The 18,603-nt window shown below is 37.8% G+C and overlaps 1 protein-coding gene across 2 annotated transcripts in view; it reads right to left on the reverse strand.

The window, feature by feature from the left end:
* Nucleotides 1-4,969: 4,969 nt before the first annotated feature.
* The window catches only part of SMARCA5 (SWI/SNF related, matrix associated, actin dependent regulator of chromatin, subfamily a, member 5), a 42,116-nt gene continuing 28,482 nt past the window's right edge, over nucleotides 4,970-18,603 (reverse strand). For both annotated transcript variants that reach the window (XM_058666811.1, XM_058666810.1), the window contains 11 exons: nucleotides 17,198-17,330; nucleotides 15,303-15,451; nucleotides 15,028-15,147; nucleotides 13,591-13,701; nucleotides 13,265-13,378; nucleotides 12,447-12,569; nucleotides 11,603-11,735; nucleotides 10,564-10,682; nucleotides 10,001-10,213; nucleotides 6,555-6,662; nucleotides 4,970-5,266 (listed from right to left, as the gene is read on the reverse strand). In XM_058666811.1, the coding sequence (XP_058522794.1) occupies nucleotides 5,201-5,266; nucleotides 6,555-6,662; nucleotides 10,001-10,213; nucleotides 10,564-10,682; nucleotides 11,603-11,735; nucleotides 12,447-12,569; nucleotides 13,265-13,378; nucleotides 13,591-13,701; nucleotides 15,028-15,147; nucleotides 15,303-15,451; nucleotides 17,198-17,330 (1,389 nt within the window). In that variant the 3' untranslated portion in view covers nucleotides 4,970-5,200. The remainder of the gene's footprint in view (nucleotides 5,267-6,554; nucleotides 6,663-10,000; nucleotides 10,214-10,563; nucleotides 10,683-11,602; nucleotides 11,736-12,446; nucleotides 12,570-13,264; nucleotides 13,379-13,590; nucleotides 13,702-15,027; nucleotides 15,148-15,302; nucleotides 15,452-17,197; nucleotides 17,331-18,603) is intronic.

Below are 18,603 nucleotides of genomic sequence, written 5' to 3' on the forward strand. Positions count from 1 at the left end.
ATGTAAAATGTCCCAAAAGATATTCAAACATTGGAAACTGAACAACATGCTGTTTAATGAGCAATGGGTTACAGAGGATGTCATCCAAGAGGAAATTAATTGCTTGAAGTGAATGAATATATCAAACTTTCAGGACACAGTCAAGACAGTGATAAGAGGAAAGTTCCTTTCAATTAGTCCCGATGTCAAGACACTAAAAATGTACCAAGCAAACAGGCTAACCATACACCTGAAGGAGCTAGAAAAACAGCAAAATAATCCCAAGATGAACAGGAGAAAAACAAATGAAGATAGGAAATAAATCAAAAACAAAAAGAACAACACATAGCATAAATAAATCAAAGAGCTGATTTTTTTTGCGAAAATCAGTAAAATATTCACCACTAGCACAGCTTATCAAAAAAAGAAGATACAAAATCAAGACACAGAGATTAACAAGGAAATATAACAACAAATACCACAGATATATACAGAATAATCAAGAATTACTACAAGCAACTATATACCAACAAACCAGAAGACCTAGAAGAGATGGATAGCTTCCTGGACATACAACTGGCAAAAATCAAACCATAACTTAATGAAAAATCTAAATAGACCTAAAATCAGGACAAGGATTGAATCAGTAACTAATCCCTTCCGCCCCCCAAATCCCTGGATTGGATGGCTTTACTGCTGGATTCTGCAAAACATTTCAAGAACATACCCCAGTCCTCCACAAGCTATCCAAAACAGAAAGAAGCAATCCTTCCAAACTGTATGAAGCCAGCATCACCTTAATGCCAAAACCAGATAGAGAACTGCAGGCCAATATCCTCGATGAACACAGGACACAAAAATCCTCAACACCTAACATAAGATATAGAAGATTGCTATGATAAAAACAAAACAAAAAGACTGTGAAATTTACCATGTCCCTGGACTGGCAGAATCAGTATCATCAAAATGTCCATATAACCAAAAGTAATATGCAGATTGAATAATTCCAATCAGAATCCCAACTACACTGGTACAGAAACAGAGAAGATGATTAATACCAGAGAATATAAACCCCAAACAAAGCATGATGGCTCCATTGGCTAATCATCCCCTTTCAAGTGCAAGGAATCCATGTTTGTGTCCTGGCTGCTCCACATCCCGTCCAGCTCCCTGTTTGTGGCCTGAAGAGGCAGCAGAGGATGGCCCCAAAGCCTTGGGACTCTGCACCCATAGGCAAGACCCAGAAGCAGCTCCTGGCTTTGGATCAGCTCAGCTCCGGTCACTGCAAGCCATTTGGAGGATGAACCAGCAGATGAAGATCTTTCTCCGTTCTCCTCCTCTCTGTAAATCTGCCTTGCCAATAAAAATAACTAAATCCTTAAGGAAAAAATATTCTACCATGTGTAACAAAATGGCCACAATGAGCATTATGCTCAGTGAAATAAGCCATGCCCAAAAGGACAAATATCTGCTCTTTTGGATATAAGGCAATCTTCACACAAAATAGATGATCAATAAATATAGCTATATTCTCATAGATGAATGTATAATGGAGGCTAGCACACTGGAAAGTGTAAGTAGGTTGCATCATACATCTCTATTTTCCAATATGACACACAATGAAACCATTAAATACATCCTGACAATACAATACCAGATTTTCTGCCATTACCTATACCGACAATGCCATGATTCCCTTAAACAGCAAAACGTTCAACTCATGATGGTCATTATTACTACCCTAACAATAGGGGGAAATCAGTGGCGGAGGTGAACGAGGACAGATGACAGGGGATGGAGGAGGTATTCCTGTATCTAGAAACAGTATCATGGAAAGTAATATAAAAATACTTTTTAAGTTCCCAGACTGTAACATTAAAGACTTATTTTTATTGGAAAGCCAGATATACAGACAGGAGGAGAGAAAGATCTTCCATCCGTTGACTCATTCTCCAAGCAGCTGCAACGGCCAGAGCTGAGCAACTCTGAAGACGGGATCCAGGAGCTTCTTCCTGGTCTTCTACGCGAGAGCAGGGTCCCAAGGCTTTGGGGCCGTCCTCAACTGCTTTCCCAGGATGGGAAGCAGGGGAGCCAGGACAAGAACCAGGACTCATATGGCATCCCCTGCTTGTCAAGATGAGGACTTTTGACACTAGGCGAAGGTGCACATTTTTTAAAAAGATTTATTTCTATTTGGAAAGTCAGATATACAGAGAGGAAGAGAGACAGAGAGGAAGGTCTTCCATCCAATGGTTTACTCCCCAAGCGGCCGCAACGGCTGGAGCTGAGCCAATCCGAAGCCAGGAGTCAGGAGCTTTTTTGTGGGTCTCCCATGTGGATGCAAGGTCCCAAAGCTTTGGACTGTCCTCAACTGCTTTCCCAGGCCACAGGGAGGGAACTGGATGGAAAGCGGGCTGCCGGGATTAGAACTGGCGCCCATATGGGATCCCGAAGCGTTCAACACGAGGACTTTAACCACTACACTATCACACCAAGCCCCCCAAAGACTAAACTTTAATATATCACTGAAGCTGATAATAATTATTGCCTTTCATATAATCATCACGAATGATATGAGAGCTTCAAGTTAATGGGAAAATTCCTATTTTCAGAGGCCCGCATTTAATATAGCAGTTAAGGTGCAGCAGAGTGCCTGCTTTAAGGTGCCATATTATGTTCATGATTCCACCTTCCTGGTAATGCCAAGTTCTGGGAGGTGACAGGTGATGACCAAGTAGTTTGGTCACTTAGACCAATCTGGAGGCTCAGATTGGTCCTAGCTTCAATAGGCCCAGCCCCAGCCAATATAGGGATCTGTGGATTAAAAAAAATCGGAAATCTCTGATTTCCAAATACAATAAAAAAGCAAAACTGATGTTCTTTTGATTCCAAGGAGTGCTGTGGCACAGCAGGCAATCTTCCACCCACAATGCAGGCATCCTTGCTGCTCCACTTTGATCCAATTTCCTGCTTATTGCCTAGGAAAGCAGCAGATGATGGCCCAAGTCCTCAGGGCCTTGCACCCATGTGGGAGACCCAGAAGAATCTCCTGGCTCCTGGCTTCAGACTGGCTCAGCACTAACCGTTGCAACTATTTGCGGAGTGAACCAGCGAATGAAAGATCTTCCTGTCTCTTCTTCATTCTGTAAAGCTGACTCTCCAACAAAAATAAACAATTTTTAAAAAGTAGTACATGAAATATTCTGATTAACAGAATACTATGACCCCAGTCATCTATAGAAGACCAGCCTTTCCTATGCTGGATTCAGGTATCATCCTACCAGTTTGGGTCTTCCTTTTTCTTCCTCAGGTAATTTTTAATTTTGATTATATCAATAACCTCACATCAATTTCTCTTGTAACAAAAAAAATTTTTTTTAATTAAAAACTGATTTAGTAAACAGTGCGCAGTCACTCTTGTTTCTTCCTTTAAAAGGACAAATGAACAGCTGACTTTTTAGGGAATTTTAAAGCCTCATCAAATTCAAGCATGTCCTGAATTGACTAAATTGTAATATTTAGTTTACATACCACTTTTCATAGAAATTTCTTTTGTATCTGAGTGCCCTATCGTCAGCTCTATTTTAACTCAATTTGTACCCCCATTAGAAACTTCCACTACTCTTAACTCCATTGCTATGACCTCCATGAAGTTCTCAGCCTTCAATTTTCCTCAATTACTCCTTCCAAAACGAGCTCATTAGACTTATGCTTTCCTCAAATAAGGTTAACTATTCTTTTTAACTGTTAACAATCCAGTGTTACTTGAAAACTTATTTTGGGAACAGGAAGAAATTCAAATGATACTACAACTTGAAATAACACTGATTTTGCTTCACATTTCTAGAACAGTAAAAGTGATTTTTCCGTTTCTTGTGGATAAAATGGAAACAACATAAAATGAAGAGGAAAAAAACCTGATTTAGTAAAGGTAAACAGATAATGTCCATACGGACAAAGTGAATAAAACATTATCAGAAAAAAAATGAAAGAAATAGAAAGAAAATACCACTTTTTAAGATTATAAAAGTTATATTTATTCACGATGCTACATTTATTGCATTCCCTTAGAAAAATGGAGAACTATTTATGTACCCAATTTGCACATATAAAACTTTATACAAATTATGTGTAGCACAATAAAGGCCTCTGGTACAGCTAAAATCCTGACACTATAATTTGGGTATTCCTGCTTCAGGGACTCCAGTTTATCAAATCTGTTCCATAGAAAATAAAAGTTGGCATTATACTCAGTCTTGCTGCAAACACCTAGAAATTATCTTAAAATATAATAAAATAAAACTTTATTTACTCTAAAACTCAAAAATATTATAAATTGGCAGAAGAAATATTTTGATATCAATCAATTTAACAGTATGACAAATTCACACCCCTTTTTTTTGGTTGGGTCTTTCAAAAAAAAAACCTTAGTTTTGACATAATCTTTCTAAGTTGTGGCTGCCTCAGAAGGTCAAAATATTTACCAAATTATTAAAAAAAATAATAACAATATTCCTTTTACAAAATGGTACAATAACACCTTAAGGAACCAGAAAATACTAAATGTCTTTGGCTATACAACTAAAAGCCACTGTTCCAACAGAACATGGCATATTCACTTCAGAACCAAAGATAGAAACAGAAAGCGTAACAAATATGCATAAAAATCAATTATAATTTTTCTTGCTTCCCCCCCATTCTACCCACATAATAAGGAGAATGCAATTTACATCTTCATCCCAGATGAGACTCAATAGCACTACAAAGAAAATACCCAAATTTCTGCAAAGGCAAAGTGAATTAAAACAGTTACACAACTAAATGAACGCCTGAAGAGATAAATGCTGTGTTATTTGTAATTTCCTTTTTTTTTTTTTTAACCTGTTTGCTTGTTTGTAAGCCTGGCCAAGTGTAGAAATTACAGCTGATAAGCAAAAGTCACATATCTTCACAAATGGAGCTATTATAGAAAAATAAATCAAATGAAACATTTATTAATAAATGAAGCCTATTTTTATTTTCAAGTGTTAATGATAAAAAAAATCTCAGCATAGTTGTTGCATTTAAAAAAGAGAAACTACCATCTATGTTTCTAGCTCAGTAAACAGATGGATCTGATGTCTGAATGACATGACAATTGAGCATTGTACAGTACATCTTATGAAGACCCGTAAATTAAAGAACTACTGGTAAGGTTAGTGATTATGAAACAAAGGAGGACTCATAGTTTCAGCTTCTTTTTCCTTCCTCGACCATCAGGTGCTCCATCCATTTTACGTTTCTGTGTCTACAAATAGATAAGATGGGTTATTTTTATGACAAAATATAGACTTGAAATACAGTTTCACATTATAGCGTTTGTATGAATTTAGTAACTGCTACACAGCCTTGGGACCCTACACCCATGTGCGAGACCCAGAAGCTCCTGGCTCCTGGCTTTGATTCAACTCAGCTCCAGCCATTGTGGCCATTTGGGGAATGAGCCTACAGGTAGAAGATCTTTGTCTGTCTCTCCTTCTTCCCATGAATCTGATCTGCCATTTCCAGAAAAACTAGTATCTTTGGAGGTGGGGACAAATAAAGGGGAAAAAAATTCTACCATTTGCAACAAAATGGCTCTAATCAGTGAAATGCCAAGCCCAAAAGGACAAATATCCTATGTTCTCAGGTTTAAGGCATGAGGTTCTTCCTATACTAGGCAATCTCAAAATAAACCATGATGTTTCAAAACAATTTATCTACTAATCCAATAAAAATATTATGTAGTAGGCCTTTTCTCAAAGGGAACGAGTAATAAGAAATATTTTGTAGGGCCGGCATTATGATGTAGTGGCCAAAGTCACTGCCTGCATCACATACAAGCAACAGTTCAAGTCCTACTGCTCCACCACCGACCCAGCTCCCTGCTAACAGCTCGGGAAAAGCAGCAGAGTATGGCCTAATGATTTGAGGCCTGTCACCTGGGAGAGAAATATGGGTGAAGTTCTTGGCTCCTGGTATTGGCCTGCCCTATCCCTTGCTACCAGAGTCATCTGGGGAGTGATACAGTGGAATGAAAAGCTCTGGCTCTCCTTTCTGTAACTCTCTCTCAAAAAATAATAACTAATCTTTAAAATGTATATGTACTGTGGATTTTTAAAAGGATATTATATAAATACAGTATGTCATCTAGACACATTCATTCATCATGTCTGCAAAATTAGCCATTATTAAAATATAAGTCTTTCCTTTATCATGTTTGCCTTCACTTCTCTAAGACCATTCAGACCAAAAGCAAAAGCACAGAAGCTAGCAGTAAAGGCTGCAAAGTTAATGCTTTCCTAATATTCCTTATTCTAAAACTGTAACTTGTATACTTGTAACATAAATTCCCGGACTGTCATGACTCCCCTTAACAGATTACCATCATGTTACTTTCCCCAGACAATGCAATCAACTTAAACTTACACTTTTAAATGTATTATCACTGTGTTATAGGGGGAAATGCCGAATACATCAGTGATAACCTAGTAATATTAAACATTTACAAAGGAAAATGTGGTTTACATAATCTTTATATATCCCTGAACACTTACTGAAGGCTTTGGTCCTCGTTTCTTTTTCTCTGCCTTCTCCTTTTCTTCTAGTTCCATGTTTTCTCTTTCAATCAATGTTATCAAGGTATTACACCTCCTCTGGAGTTCCTGAGTTATAAATCAATATATATGATGAACTTGTACTTTTCATCTACAAATTTGTGACTCCATTTTGAAATAAAGGTACATTTTAACAAAGTACTACAAAAATTATACTCTTATTAAACAAGGGATTAATTTCCAGCTACATTTTATACCATGAAAATGAAAACAAAATGCCAATGTATTCATTACTTCATTTTTGTAAAGGCAGTCTATTGCATATATTTTTCATAAACTTCTTCAATTAGGAATTAAAGCAGTAAAAATGAACACCTCATAATACATATTACAGCTTGATGTCTGCCTAAGAATTGAGGGAATAACACAGAATAGGGTCAAAATCAACTCAAATTTTAAAGTATTTTCTCTAGAATTACAGTATCTGACACACCACACGCAATTCCCAAATTTGAAAAACGGCTGTCGACAGTGAGTTCTTATTTCTTACCAGTAATCTACGTAGGCTCCAGAGGATTTTTTTTTTTTGTATCGACTTATTTATTTTTATGATAAGAGTTCCACAGGCTCTGGGATTCCCTCCCCTATGTAATTATGACAGTATAGTCCTTCAAAAAGTCTTAAGTCCAGCATTCCAGAAGGATTTTAAAGCATAACGTGGAAATAGTAAAATAACCCTAAAGTAAACAGCAGGTCTTTCATATCACAGTTGGCTAGCACTTCCTTTCCTTACAAAGCAAATGCATGATACGTGATACACAGAAAACAATACAATCATTCTAAAATACTGCATAGAATACAAGTGCCAAATTAACTTACTGTGCCACAGCATTGGCCCCTACTTCCAAACACTTTATTGGTTACCTTAATTAAAAAGTATGAAATAGGGCCCGGCGGCATGGCCTAACGGCTAAAGACCTCGCCTTGAACGCCCCGGGATCCCATATGGGCGCCGGTTCTAATCCCAGCAGCTCCACTTCCCATCCAGCTCCTTGCTTGTGGCCTGGGAAAGCAGTCGAGGACGGCCCAATGCATTGGGACACTGCACCCGCGTGGGAGACCCGGAGGAAGTTCCTGGTTCCCGGCTTCGGATCGGCGCGCACCGGCCTGTTGCGGCTCACTTGGGGAGTGAAACATCGGACGGAAGGTCTTCCTCTCTGTCTCTCCTCCTCTCTGTATATCTGACTTTGTAATAAAAATAAATAAATCTTTTAAAAAAAGTTAAAAAAAATAAAAAAGTATGAAATAGAGGCAGGTGTTGAGCCTGTAGGTTAAAACCCCAGTCAAGACACCTGAACACCTGGGTCCAATACTGAGCCCTGCCTCTAGCCCTTGACTCTAACTTTCTATCACTGTAGACCCTGGGAACTAAGATCTGGCTCATGCAGGTAGGTTCCACTCACTCATGTGGGAGGACCAATCAGGTCCTGCCTGTTGCGGGTATTTAGTGAGTAAAGTAAGTATAAGAGGCCATTTAGCCAATCAAATTGCCCAAAACATTCTTCATGGAACTGGAAACACTGATTCAAAGGTTCATCCGGAAACACAAAAAACCACGAATAGCTAGAACCATCCTGAAGAACAGGAAGTTAGCAGGGGGAATCACAGTTCCGGACCTCTGGACACACTATAGGGCAGTGGTTATCAAAACAGCCTGGTACTGGCACAAAGATAGAGAGGAAGATCAATAGAGCAGAATAGAAACACCTTTAGAAGGGAACCCACACAGATACAGTCAAATAATCTTTGACAAAAAGACAAACAACAATCCAGGCAAATGGGAAGGTCTGTTCAATAAATGCTGTTGGGACAACTGGTTAATAGCCTGCAGAAACAAAAAGATAGACCCACATCTCTCACCATACACTAAGATCAAATCTAAATGGATAACAGATCTAAACCTACATCCAGAAACCTTCAAACTTTTGGAAGAAAATGTTGGAAATACTCTGCAAGATCTAGGGATAGGTCCCGACTTCCTAAAAACGACACCAAAGGCAATAGCAATCAAGACCAGAATAAACAAATGGGACCTCATCAAACTAAGAAGCTTCTGTACAGCAAGGGAAATAATCAACAAAGTAAAAAAGCAACCCACAGAATGGGAGAAGATCTTCGTGCACTACGTAGGTGATAGAGGGCTAATCTCCAGTATACAAAGAGCTACAAAACAACCAAAATGTCAAAACAAACAAGCCACTCAAGAAATGGGCACACACTTCACAAAGGAACAAACCCAAATGGCAAATAAACATATGAAAAAATGCTGAAGTTCCCTGGCAATAAGGGAAATCCAAATTAAAACATCAATGAGGTACCACCTAACGCCAGTAAGACTGGCCCACATGAATAAAAGCACCAACAACACTTGTTGGCGAGGATGCGGGGAAAAGGGAAACCCTACTCCACTGCTGGTGGGGCTGCACATTGGTACAGCCTCTATGGAAATCAGTATGGAGAACATTCAAACAACTCAAAATCAACATACCGTATGATCCAGCAATAGCACTCCTAGGAATATATCCAAAACACCTGTTTCATGAGAAACCAACATGCACCCCTATGTTCATAGCAGCACAATCAGTAATTGCAAAAACATGGAAGCAACCAAAATGCTCATCAGCAGAAGACTGGATAAGAAAGCTATGGTTCATCTACTCCATGGAATACTACTCAGCTATTAAAAAAAAAAAATGCAGTCAGTTCTGTGTGGCCAAATGGGCCCAACTGGAAACCATAATGCTAAGGGAAATGAGCCAATCCCAAAAGGTTAAATACCACATGTTTGCCTTAATTTAAGATGATATGATGCTATGTATAACATGTTATGTTATGTGTATGTTGTGTATAAACTAAAACTGAAATGTCAATGAGGTGGTCACAGAAGGTGGTTAAGAACTCGCATTTATTTTTAACATATTGGTTACTCATTACTATGTCAATTAATTCTATAATGATGTAAATATTTGCTGATGGTATGTTGGAGCTTTTAATTGATTGGGATGATACTCTGCTGGCTCTGTCTTCAAACCAGAGAGGGTCTACCTAAGAAGCCGTTGAACTTGACTGGACAATAAAATGCTGGACTCTATGTTTGGTATATGCTTGCAATGAGGGAATCTCAACTGAACTTGAGCTGTGGTAATGCAACAAGGTGGAGGGATCCACCATGGTGGGAAGGTTTGGGGAGGGGTGGGGAGAATCCCAGTACCTATGAAACTGTGTCACATAATACAGTGTAATTAATGAATAAAATATATATATATATATAAAGAGGCCATTTAGATCCTAAGAGTTTTGTCTGTTTGCCTCTCATACAATTTTTTTCAAAGATGAACACACTTATCTAATCTTACATACTATACAATAAGGTCATAAGCACTCACCATTGCGGTTCTGGATTTTAGAAACCAGTCAAATCTGAACTGAGGAGAATTTCGAATACACTGCCGCAACTCATCATAAACATTTTCCTTGTCAAATCCAAGCTTGTGAAGCATGCAAATCAGAAAACGGTCCTCTTCCTCAGTGTAGTTCTTTCCTTTGTTAGTACCATATGATATTCTCAGCTGATGAAAAGGTGCTTTGTATCGCCCAATCTATTAAAAAGCAAGGTTTTTACATTATTAATACAAAGCCTTTTATAATCTGTATTTCAAGCTCAGCTTCAGCAGAATTTAACTATTATATTTCTAGTAAAATTTTTCTATCTATAGTGCTTTGTCCTAAAAGATATTTATAGTCTTTAATATAATGGTAACAGAAATAGTCTTAGAATCCTGTGCCTTGGACCCAGATGTTACCAGTCTACATATTCTACTGACAATGTCTGTAAAAATTATGCATTTTTGTCAGAAAAAAAATTTTTTCCTTGAAAAAGTTTAACTTACATATTTACTTTACAATTTACCATATACTTAATAATTGCATTTATTAATACACAAGTTACCTTTGTATCAAGTGCTTTTTTGATACTTATTCTTCTCTGAATTCTTGCCTCTCCCCTTTCAATCTGAGCCATAATTTTCTCTATGTCCTGAAGTTCATTGCATCTTTCCCAGAACACAGCTGTAGAACAGTAGAAGTTGGGTTACAGAAAATGGATGGAGAAAGGATAAAATAGCGTGATATGCTGGCATATATTGCTATAGTTTATTTGTAAAGAATTAAACATTTTCACTTATTCTATATTTCATAATAGAAATTAAGTCATACAATTTCTCAAGTTTCCTTAAATGTAGAAAATGAACTGAATGGGATGACTAAAGATAACTTCTAACTATTTCTACTATTCTAAAGGTCTAAGCAAACTCACCTCAACCTAACCATACATATTCAACCTGGCAATGCAACCTACTTCATGAAGACAAAGAGAACTAACAATTTGAGAAGTTACAGAGAAACGGAGACGAAAGCAGCTTCTCAGTGATCAATTCCGACTCTGCAGACTACAGTTCAACATGGTTGCAAAACAAGCAAATGTAAAATTACATTATTTTAGAGGACATTTTCTGCTGTTTTAAAAAGCACTAAGATGGGATCGGTACTGTGGTGCAGTGAGTTAAGCGGCCTCCTGTGACACAATCCCGTCAGTGGCAGTTGGAGTCATGGTTACTCCACTTAAGGTCCAATACTCTGCCAATGTGCCTGGGAAGGCAGCAGATGGCCCAAAATCTTGGGCTCCTGCCACCTCATGGGAGACCTGTAAGAAGCTCCAGGCTCCTAGGTTCGGCCCGGCTTAGCGCTGGCCATAGTAGTCATTTGGAGAGTGAACCAGAGGATGGAAGCTCTCTCTCTGAAGCTCTGCCTTTTAAATAGCTGTTTTTTTACAAAGCACTAATTTTAAATACCTAAACTGAGTTATTGGTTGTAAAGTCAGCTTACTTTTAGTTTATACTTCAAAGTAAGAAAAGATATGACTTCTCCAACTACTCATTAAACTCCAAAAGCATAACAATCTTTTACCTATGAAAATAATCAAAAATTACCTGAGTATTCAATGACTTCTTCTGGAGTTTTTCCTTCTACTTCTCTTGCTATATTTTCAATATCATCACGACCCCATTTCTCATTAGCCTTGATAAACTGGTTAAAATCTCTCTTATTCCAATTGGTAAATCCCTTCACATTAACAGAAATAAATTAATTACAGCAAATTACGTTAGGAAAAAAATGCTATGAGAATTTACTAATGCATCTAAATATTACTGAAAACAAAATTCTAATTGTGGCTAGTCTGGTTTTAACTTTTAGTGGTAACTTCATGTACACAGGTGTGCATTAGCAATATATCTACATTACTGCTTAGATGTCCCGACAGCTAAATGTGTCTGAGAGTAACAAGTGCTACATGAAAAGGTGACATTTTTGCTGAGCTCCAAATGATTTTCAGAGGTTTCCAGGCAAGTTAACATATGCTAAGGAAAATTAACTGAAAAACATGAAGAAAAAAAAAAAAAAAACAGTGAGAAAATAATGCAAGGTTAAAGCTCAAGTACCAGAAAGTCATGAATTAACCCAGAAGGATGCTGAGAAAGTAATAAACTGAAATTTATGATTAACAATGGCAATGTGGCAGTAATGGGAAAGATTCAAAGGAAAAACAGGAAATACCAAAAAGTAAGGTGTTAAAATTTCCTCAAATACCCTAACAGCTAGTGACCACATAAGCAGGCCTCCAACTACCCAGGCCTCACTGACTCCAGTGTCATCTCTGAAAGCAGAAACATGCCTTTTGTGATGTCAACTCAACCCAAGCACTTTTTCATAAAACACTTTTTTTTTAAATAAATTAACTGTTAGTAAATTTTGTACTGATTGAAGGCTATATACCTGTGTTAGAAGCTTCTCTTTTTCTTCCAACTCTTCATCATTCAAGGGTTCAGCTTCATCAATTTTAAGTTGTTCTTCTTTCTGTGCCTGTGCTGCATTTGGCAGGTCAGGACTTCGAGGTACCTAGAAGACGTTTTTCTATGCCATCAGTCAGTTAATTTTAAGAGTATGTAATGAACTAAATTCCTAATAAACTAATTGACACTTGGCAAGGTCCAATTCAAGCATTAAAGGAAACACTGATATCATGCATTTATTACATCTTTTAAAAACTGGATAGTTGGCCCTGGCGGTGTGGCCTAACGGCTAAAGTCCTCGCCATGAAAACCCTGGGATCCCATATGGGTGCCGGTTCTAATCCCGGCAGCTCCACTTCCCATCCAGCTCCCTGCTTGTGGCCTGGGAAAGCAGTGGAGGACGGCCCAATGCATTGGGATCCTGCACCCGCGTGGGAGACCCGGAAGAGGTTCCAGGTTCCTGGCTTCGGATTGGTGCGCACCGGCCCGTTGCGGCTCACTTGGGGAGTGAATCATCGGACGGAAGATCTTCCTCTCTGTCTCTCCTCCTCTCTGTATATCTGGCTGTAATAAAAATGAATAAATCTTAAAAAAAAAAAAAAAAACTGGATAGTTATTCACAAAGTTTTTCCTTTTAAAACTTAACAGATCCAAGTTTATGAACTGAACATATACAACAAGGACAGAGTAAACCAACAATCTTTTCCCAATTAGGCTCAAATTAAACAAATAATTAATGTTTTTATCACCCCTCCACTGTTTCCGGATAGAAAAGAACAGAAAGTGGAGACTTTCTATTACCTTGTACCCAATAGTCTTTCTGTAATACAGAATTTCTTTTTCCAGTAATTCAAACAAACGTGGGGGAAAGAATTGAAAATCCTGAACGTTGGGCTGTTTTGGAGGTCGAGGAGCCTGACAAAAAAAAAGTGATTATACCCATCAGAAAGAAATTCCACTTTTAATCTGCTCAGTCATCACTTGATAAACTATGCCAATTCTCCAAGCAATCAGATATACCTTTCAATTAAGATGATCTGACTTTAATCAAATTAGTGATAGAACACGAGAAATAATAATTTCCAGTTTCATTATTTTTAGTTGCTTTTTGTGCTACATCAACTCACCTTGGGAGCTTTTGGTTCACTAACACGAAGAGCTTCCCTGAAATATGCATCAACAGCATAGTTGGCTTTCCTTTCTCGTTTAGGTGGTTCAATCCACTCTGTGAATGCAATCTAGCATGTGGGAAACAATTCAAAGCAAAAATTCATTAAGAGTGATGCCTGTAAAACTAACATACTGAAACCTTCCTGGACTGCAAACTGTATGGCGCTCTGGTCATCTTTAATTTGGTCCATACCATGCAATTAATATACAGGAAAGCATCCAATAAACAGCATAGGCATTCAGTAACTATTTCTTGTCCAAACTAAAAATACTGTGATATGAAAGACTGTGGGATGCTGGACTACCTGACATTGTCGACCAGCAATGTTGGGGCACACTCAAATAACAGACTGATGGAATTATAACTCCTTAGGAAGGACTATACTATTGTAACTATGGGGAAAATCAGTCGGGGGTGGGAATTTGGGGGAGTGCGGGAATCCCAGACTAAACAGAACAGTACCATAAAATTCAAAATATAAGAAAACGAAATTGGGTCCCGTGTGGAGAAAAAAAAAAGTGAAATGCTACAAAATGTGTGCTACAACCCAAGGAAAATGGAGTAATTTTCAGCACTCAGAAAAATTGTTACGAGCACTCCAAAAACTTTGTACTAAAACAAAGCTTATTTTGGTGCAAATTTAAAAATCAAGCATAGCTTTTTAAAATATATATAAAAAATACCTTTGGGGCCCGGCACCATGGCCTAGCGGCTAAAGTCCTCGCCTTGAATGCCCCGGGATCCCATATGGGTGCCGGTTCTAATCCCAGCAGTTCCACTTCCCATCCAGCTCCCTGCTTGTGGCCTGGGAAAGCAGTTGAGGACGGCCCAAGGCTTTGGGACACTGCACCCGCGTGGGAGACCCGGAAGAGGTTCCAGGTTCCCGGCTTCGGAAAGCAGCGCAGCACCGGCCGTTGCGCTCACTTGGGAAATCATCGGACGGAAGATCTTCCTCTCTGTCTCTCCTCCTCTCTGTACATCTGACTTTGTAATAAAAAAATAAATAAATCTTTAAAAAAAAATACCTTTGAACATGAGCATTTAAAACCTGTCATCTATCCAAAAGTTAACAAGGTAAACAAGAAACAATTTATTTCCTTACTATCTATTTTCTGGTTTGTTTTTTTGCCAATTATTTTCATTTTCACATCACAATCACTGAATTCAGACACAGGAAAAAATATTTTACTCCTAACAGTATGTACTGAACTTCATTACATGAACTTTAAAAACATTTCAGAGCATCAAATTAAAAGCATTGTGCATAATTAAAATATTTGTAGGTAAATAAGTATTTCTACTTGAGACAAAATTACAAAGCATAACATCTAACACTTAAAATTCTAAGTTTTCAGTGAAATGAAGATTTTCGTTATCCAAGGTTCTAAAATACCTTTTGCTTTTCTCTATAATCTTCTCCTTCAAAATTATAAACACTTGATTCTGTATCCATTGTAAAATTTCGAAGTGAGCTTTCACCCATCTTGGAGAGTTTCTCATTCATCTCTGCAGTCTAGAGAACAAAGAAACACCTTGGTAAATCTGAATACCCAAAGGCATGAGATCAGTAATCAAAGTGAGAATTCTACAGAGGCAAAAGCTTCTCATCATACAAATAAGCCTCTTTATAATCCACATAAAAGTATTACCACCTAATCTACATCTCACCTTCTTTGCACCTCTTTCCAAAATACCATCAATATCCTCATCAGTAATCTCGCTCTCCTTTGAAGCAAACACGTGTGTTGCCCCATGCCGAATCATCTGCAGCATCTCATCTTTTCCAATTTTGTTCAGATTCTGATCCACAAGCCTTCCTGAAAAAAAATTATGTTGCATATTAATCAACTAAACTGTATGCTACTGGAAAATAGAAATTTTGTAGTTTTAATGTTGTAATTTTGTCTTAAAACTCATTATTCTTTATCAGACCATTTCATTTCTACATGATTACAATCTTCATCGGGTAAGCTCTCAAATATTACTGAGGGTTACATATTGAGTAAAGCAGCCAACTATGTCCTATTTCAGTATAGAATACTGTTCTGTGTGGTAAACAGTAATTTGCGGACATTTGAAAGTAAAAATTTGCACACAATTTTAAAACCCACAGGTTGCAACCAATGTGCATATAAATAAGGTTTCTGATATGCGGACTTATTTCTAATATTACAAAATCAGATTCTTCAGTACAAAAGATTTCATAACACCAAATTTTACAAAGAACTGAACTGTGCAGCATTAATTTCTAAAAACCTTCTGATCCACAGAACCAAAAGTTTGTCTTTTAACTGGAAAGACATTATGCCCTCCTTTAAAACTGAACTTAGAGGGGCTAATGATGTGGTACAGCAAGTTAAGCTTCTGTCTGCAGCCTGGGTATGTTTTACAGGAACACAAGTTCAAGCCCCCACTGCTCCACTTCCAATCCAGTCCCCTTCTAAGGTGCCTGGGAGAGCAGCAATGGAGGGCCCTATTGCTTGGGACCCTCCACCCATACAGGAGGAACAGATAAAACTCTTATCTTCTGGTGTCAGCCTAGCCAATGCGGCCATTTGGCGAATGAAGAGTGAGCCTAGGGATGGAAGATCTCTCTGTAATTCTGACTTTAAAGTTATATAAATAGTTAATTAAAAAAAAAAAAACTGCTCTGCAATGACTGCTTGAAGTTTATTCGACCAATCCAAAATAAAATCCCACTGTTCTCATCTGGAAGTCCTATTTAATTGTTTATTTGGTGTCCCCCCCTTCCACTAAACTGCAAATTTATTCAAGGAAACATTGTCCTGAGATCCAAAACAAAGCCTGGCATCTGATAAGTGGGCAATGAAAGTTGCAGATAAGAAAAAATAATGAAGCCAGATTTCTTGACTGATTTTTTCAGTAGCCAACGGAATACTCACAGGTGCATGGCACACTAAGTCAGAGCCACCACCCCTTTAAAAAGTCTTATCACCCAAAATAGTCACATGCTTTATAATATTTTAATCCTTAAAAAAAACTGAACAGCAATTATTTCAACTCCATTTAATAGATAAAGCAAAAGAATCAAGTTTTGAAAGGTAACTGCTAAATAACCAGGCCATTATTCAAGCTTCAACTTTCCTGATTCCAAAACAACTTTTTTTCTTAAAGATTTACTTTATTTTTACTATAAAGTCAGATATACAGAGAGGAGGAGAGACAGAGAGAAATCTCTTCCATCCAATGATTCACTCCAAGTAGCCACTAAGACCAGAGATGCATCAATCCGAAGCCAGGAGTCCAGAGCCTCCTCCAGGTCTCCCACGCGATGCAGGGTCCCAAGACTTTGGGCCATCTTCAATTGCTTTCCCAGACCACAAGCAGGGTGCTGGATGAAGTGGGGCATCCGGGATCAGAACTGGCACCTATAACCCAACTTCTTCACGTGAAAATGAAAAATTGTTTCTCTAAAATAAAAGTCATCTATGTTGGCTATGAGAGTCCAACTCAACATATAGTAACAATCAAATTTAAAAATTGTTGAAATAAAAACAAACTTTATCACCCAACCTAGTAAACCGGTGAAGTCCCCAGCTCACCTTGTTGAATGACTATTGAATCTAGTCTGAGCTTCATCTCGGCTCGTTCTACTATTCTTTCTTCCACAGTGTTATCAGTTATAAAGCGGAACACTCGGACTGTCTTAGTTTGTCCAATTCTATGAGCTCGGTCCTAAATAAATCATCATGTTATTTCGTACATGGTCAGTGTCACTTAAATAACATTTGAATGGGTATAACTAACAAAATTCAAATATCCTTCAGTAAATTATTTGAGAGGATATAATAGATATACATTATATTGACATTTCTTAAAATGTTTAAATCAAATGAGCTGAAAAAAAAAAAAACAAAGATTACGTAACCACCAGATCTACGAAAAATCATCAGCTGAAGATAAACACAAGTCTCTAGACAATAAAAATCAGTTTGTTAGATGAAATCTTTCACTTGGATTTCAATTCAAAATGTTTTTCTATCTAAATTATAAGCTAATTTACATTGCTATTATAGAAGTAATATGAAAAGTTGGATTTCACATGCAATGTAAACATAAATTTGTCTTTAAACATTACCAGTTAACACCTGCGGTCAAAAATTTAACACCACTATCTACTTCATCCACAAAGTACATTCCTCCAGAACATCTCTTCTCAAAATTCATCAATTTTCACTAGATACAAGGACTACAGGAGGAAAGTGAATGATGCTAGAAGTTTAACAAAACTGGATATCTGGAAACCACTGTCATGGATCAAATCATTAACAGCTTCAAGAAACTACAAGCTTTTATATTAACCTACAGATTATAAAGTCCTCAATGTAAGAGCTATCTTTCTAATCTATCCACAGTTCCTTACAGAACAAAAATTTTAAGAATCTAAAATGGCAAAACACAGTGGGCTGAGCCAACACTTGCAAAACAATATCCTCTATATACATCTCCTACGCAAATGCCAGTTCCTAACATCTACTGCTCTGCTTCCAACCCAGCTTGCTAAAGCACTACTACCTAAGACAACAGTGGTGATGTGACAGCCTAAGTACGTAAGCCCCTGTCGCCCATAGGAGAGACCAGAATGGAATTCCTGGGTCTTGGCTTCCGCCTGGCCCATTTCCAGCTATTTCAAGTCATCTGTAAAGTAAACCAGCAAACTGAAATCTTACTCCCACTCTCTCTTCTTCTGCCTTTTGCCTTTCAGATAAATCTTAAAACATGGCAATACAAGGAGTTAGTAACTGAAACCATTTCCCTTACCTTCTGGGACACAATTTTACTGTAATTTACCCTTATAATCATACGTGATCTAAGTTCTCAGGAGTAATTGTGGGAGTACTTCCAAGTTTGGCTCAGTAAAATTTCCTGAGCAATCATCAAATCTCTGTCCCCTTGCACCAGTAAGAATCACACTTAAACCATGGGTAGGTATATCCTAGTTAGATAA

This window comes from Ochotona princeps, chromosome 7, assembly GCF_030435755.1.
Source record: "Ochotona princeps isolate mOchPri1 chromosome 7, mOchPri1.hap1, whole genome shotgun sequence".
Taxonomy (NCBI): Eukaryota; Metazoa; Chordata; class Mammalia; order Lagomorpha; family Ochotonidae; genus Ochotona; species Ochotona princeps.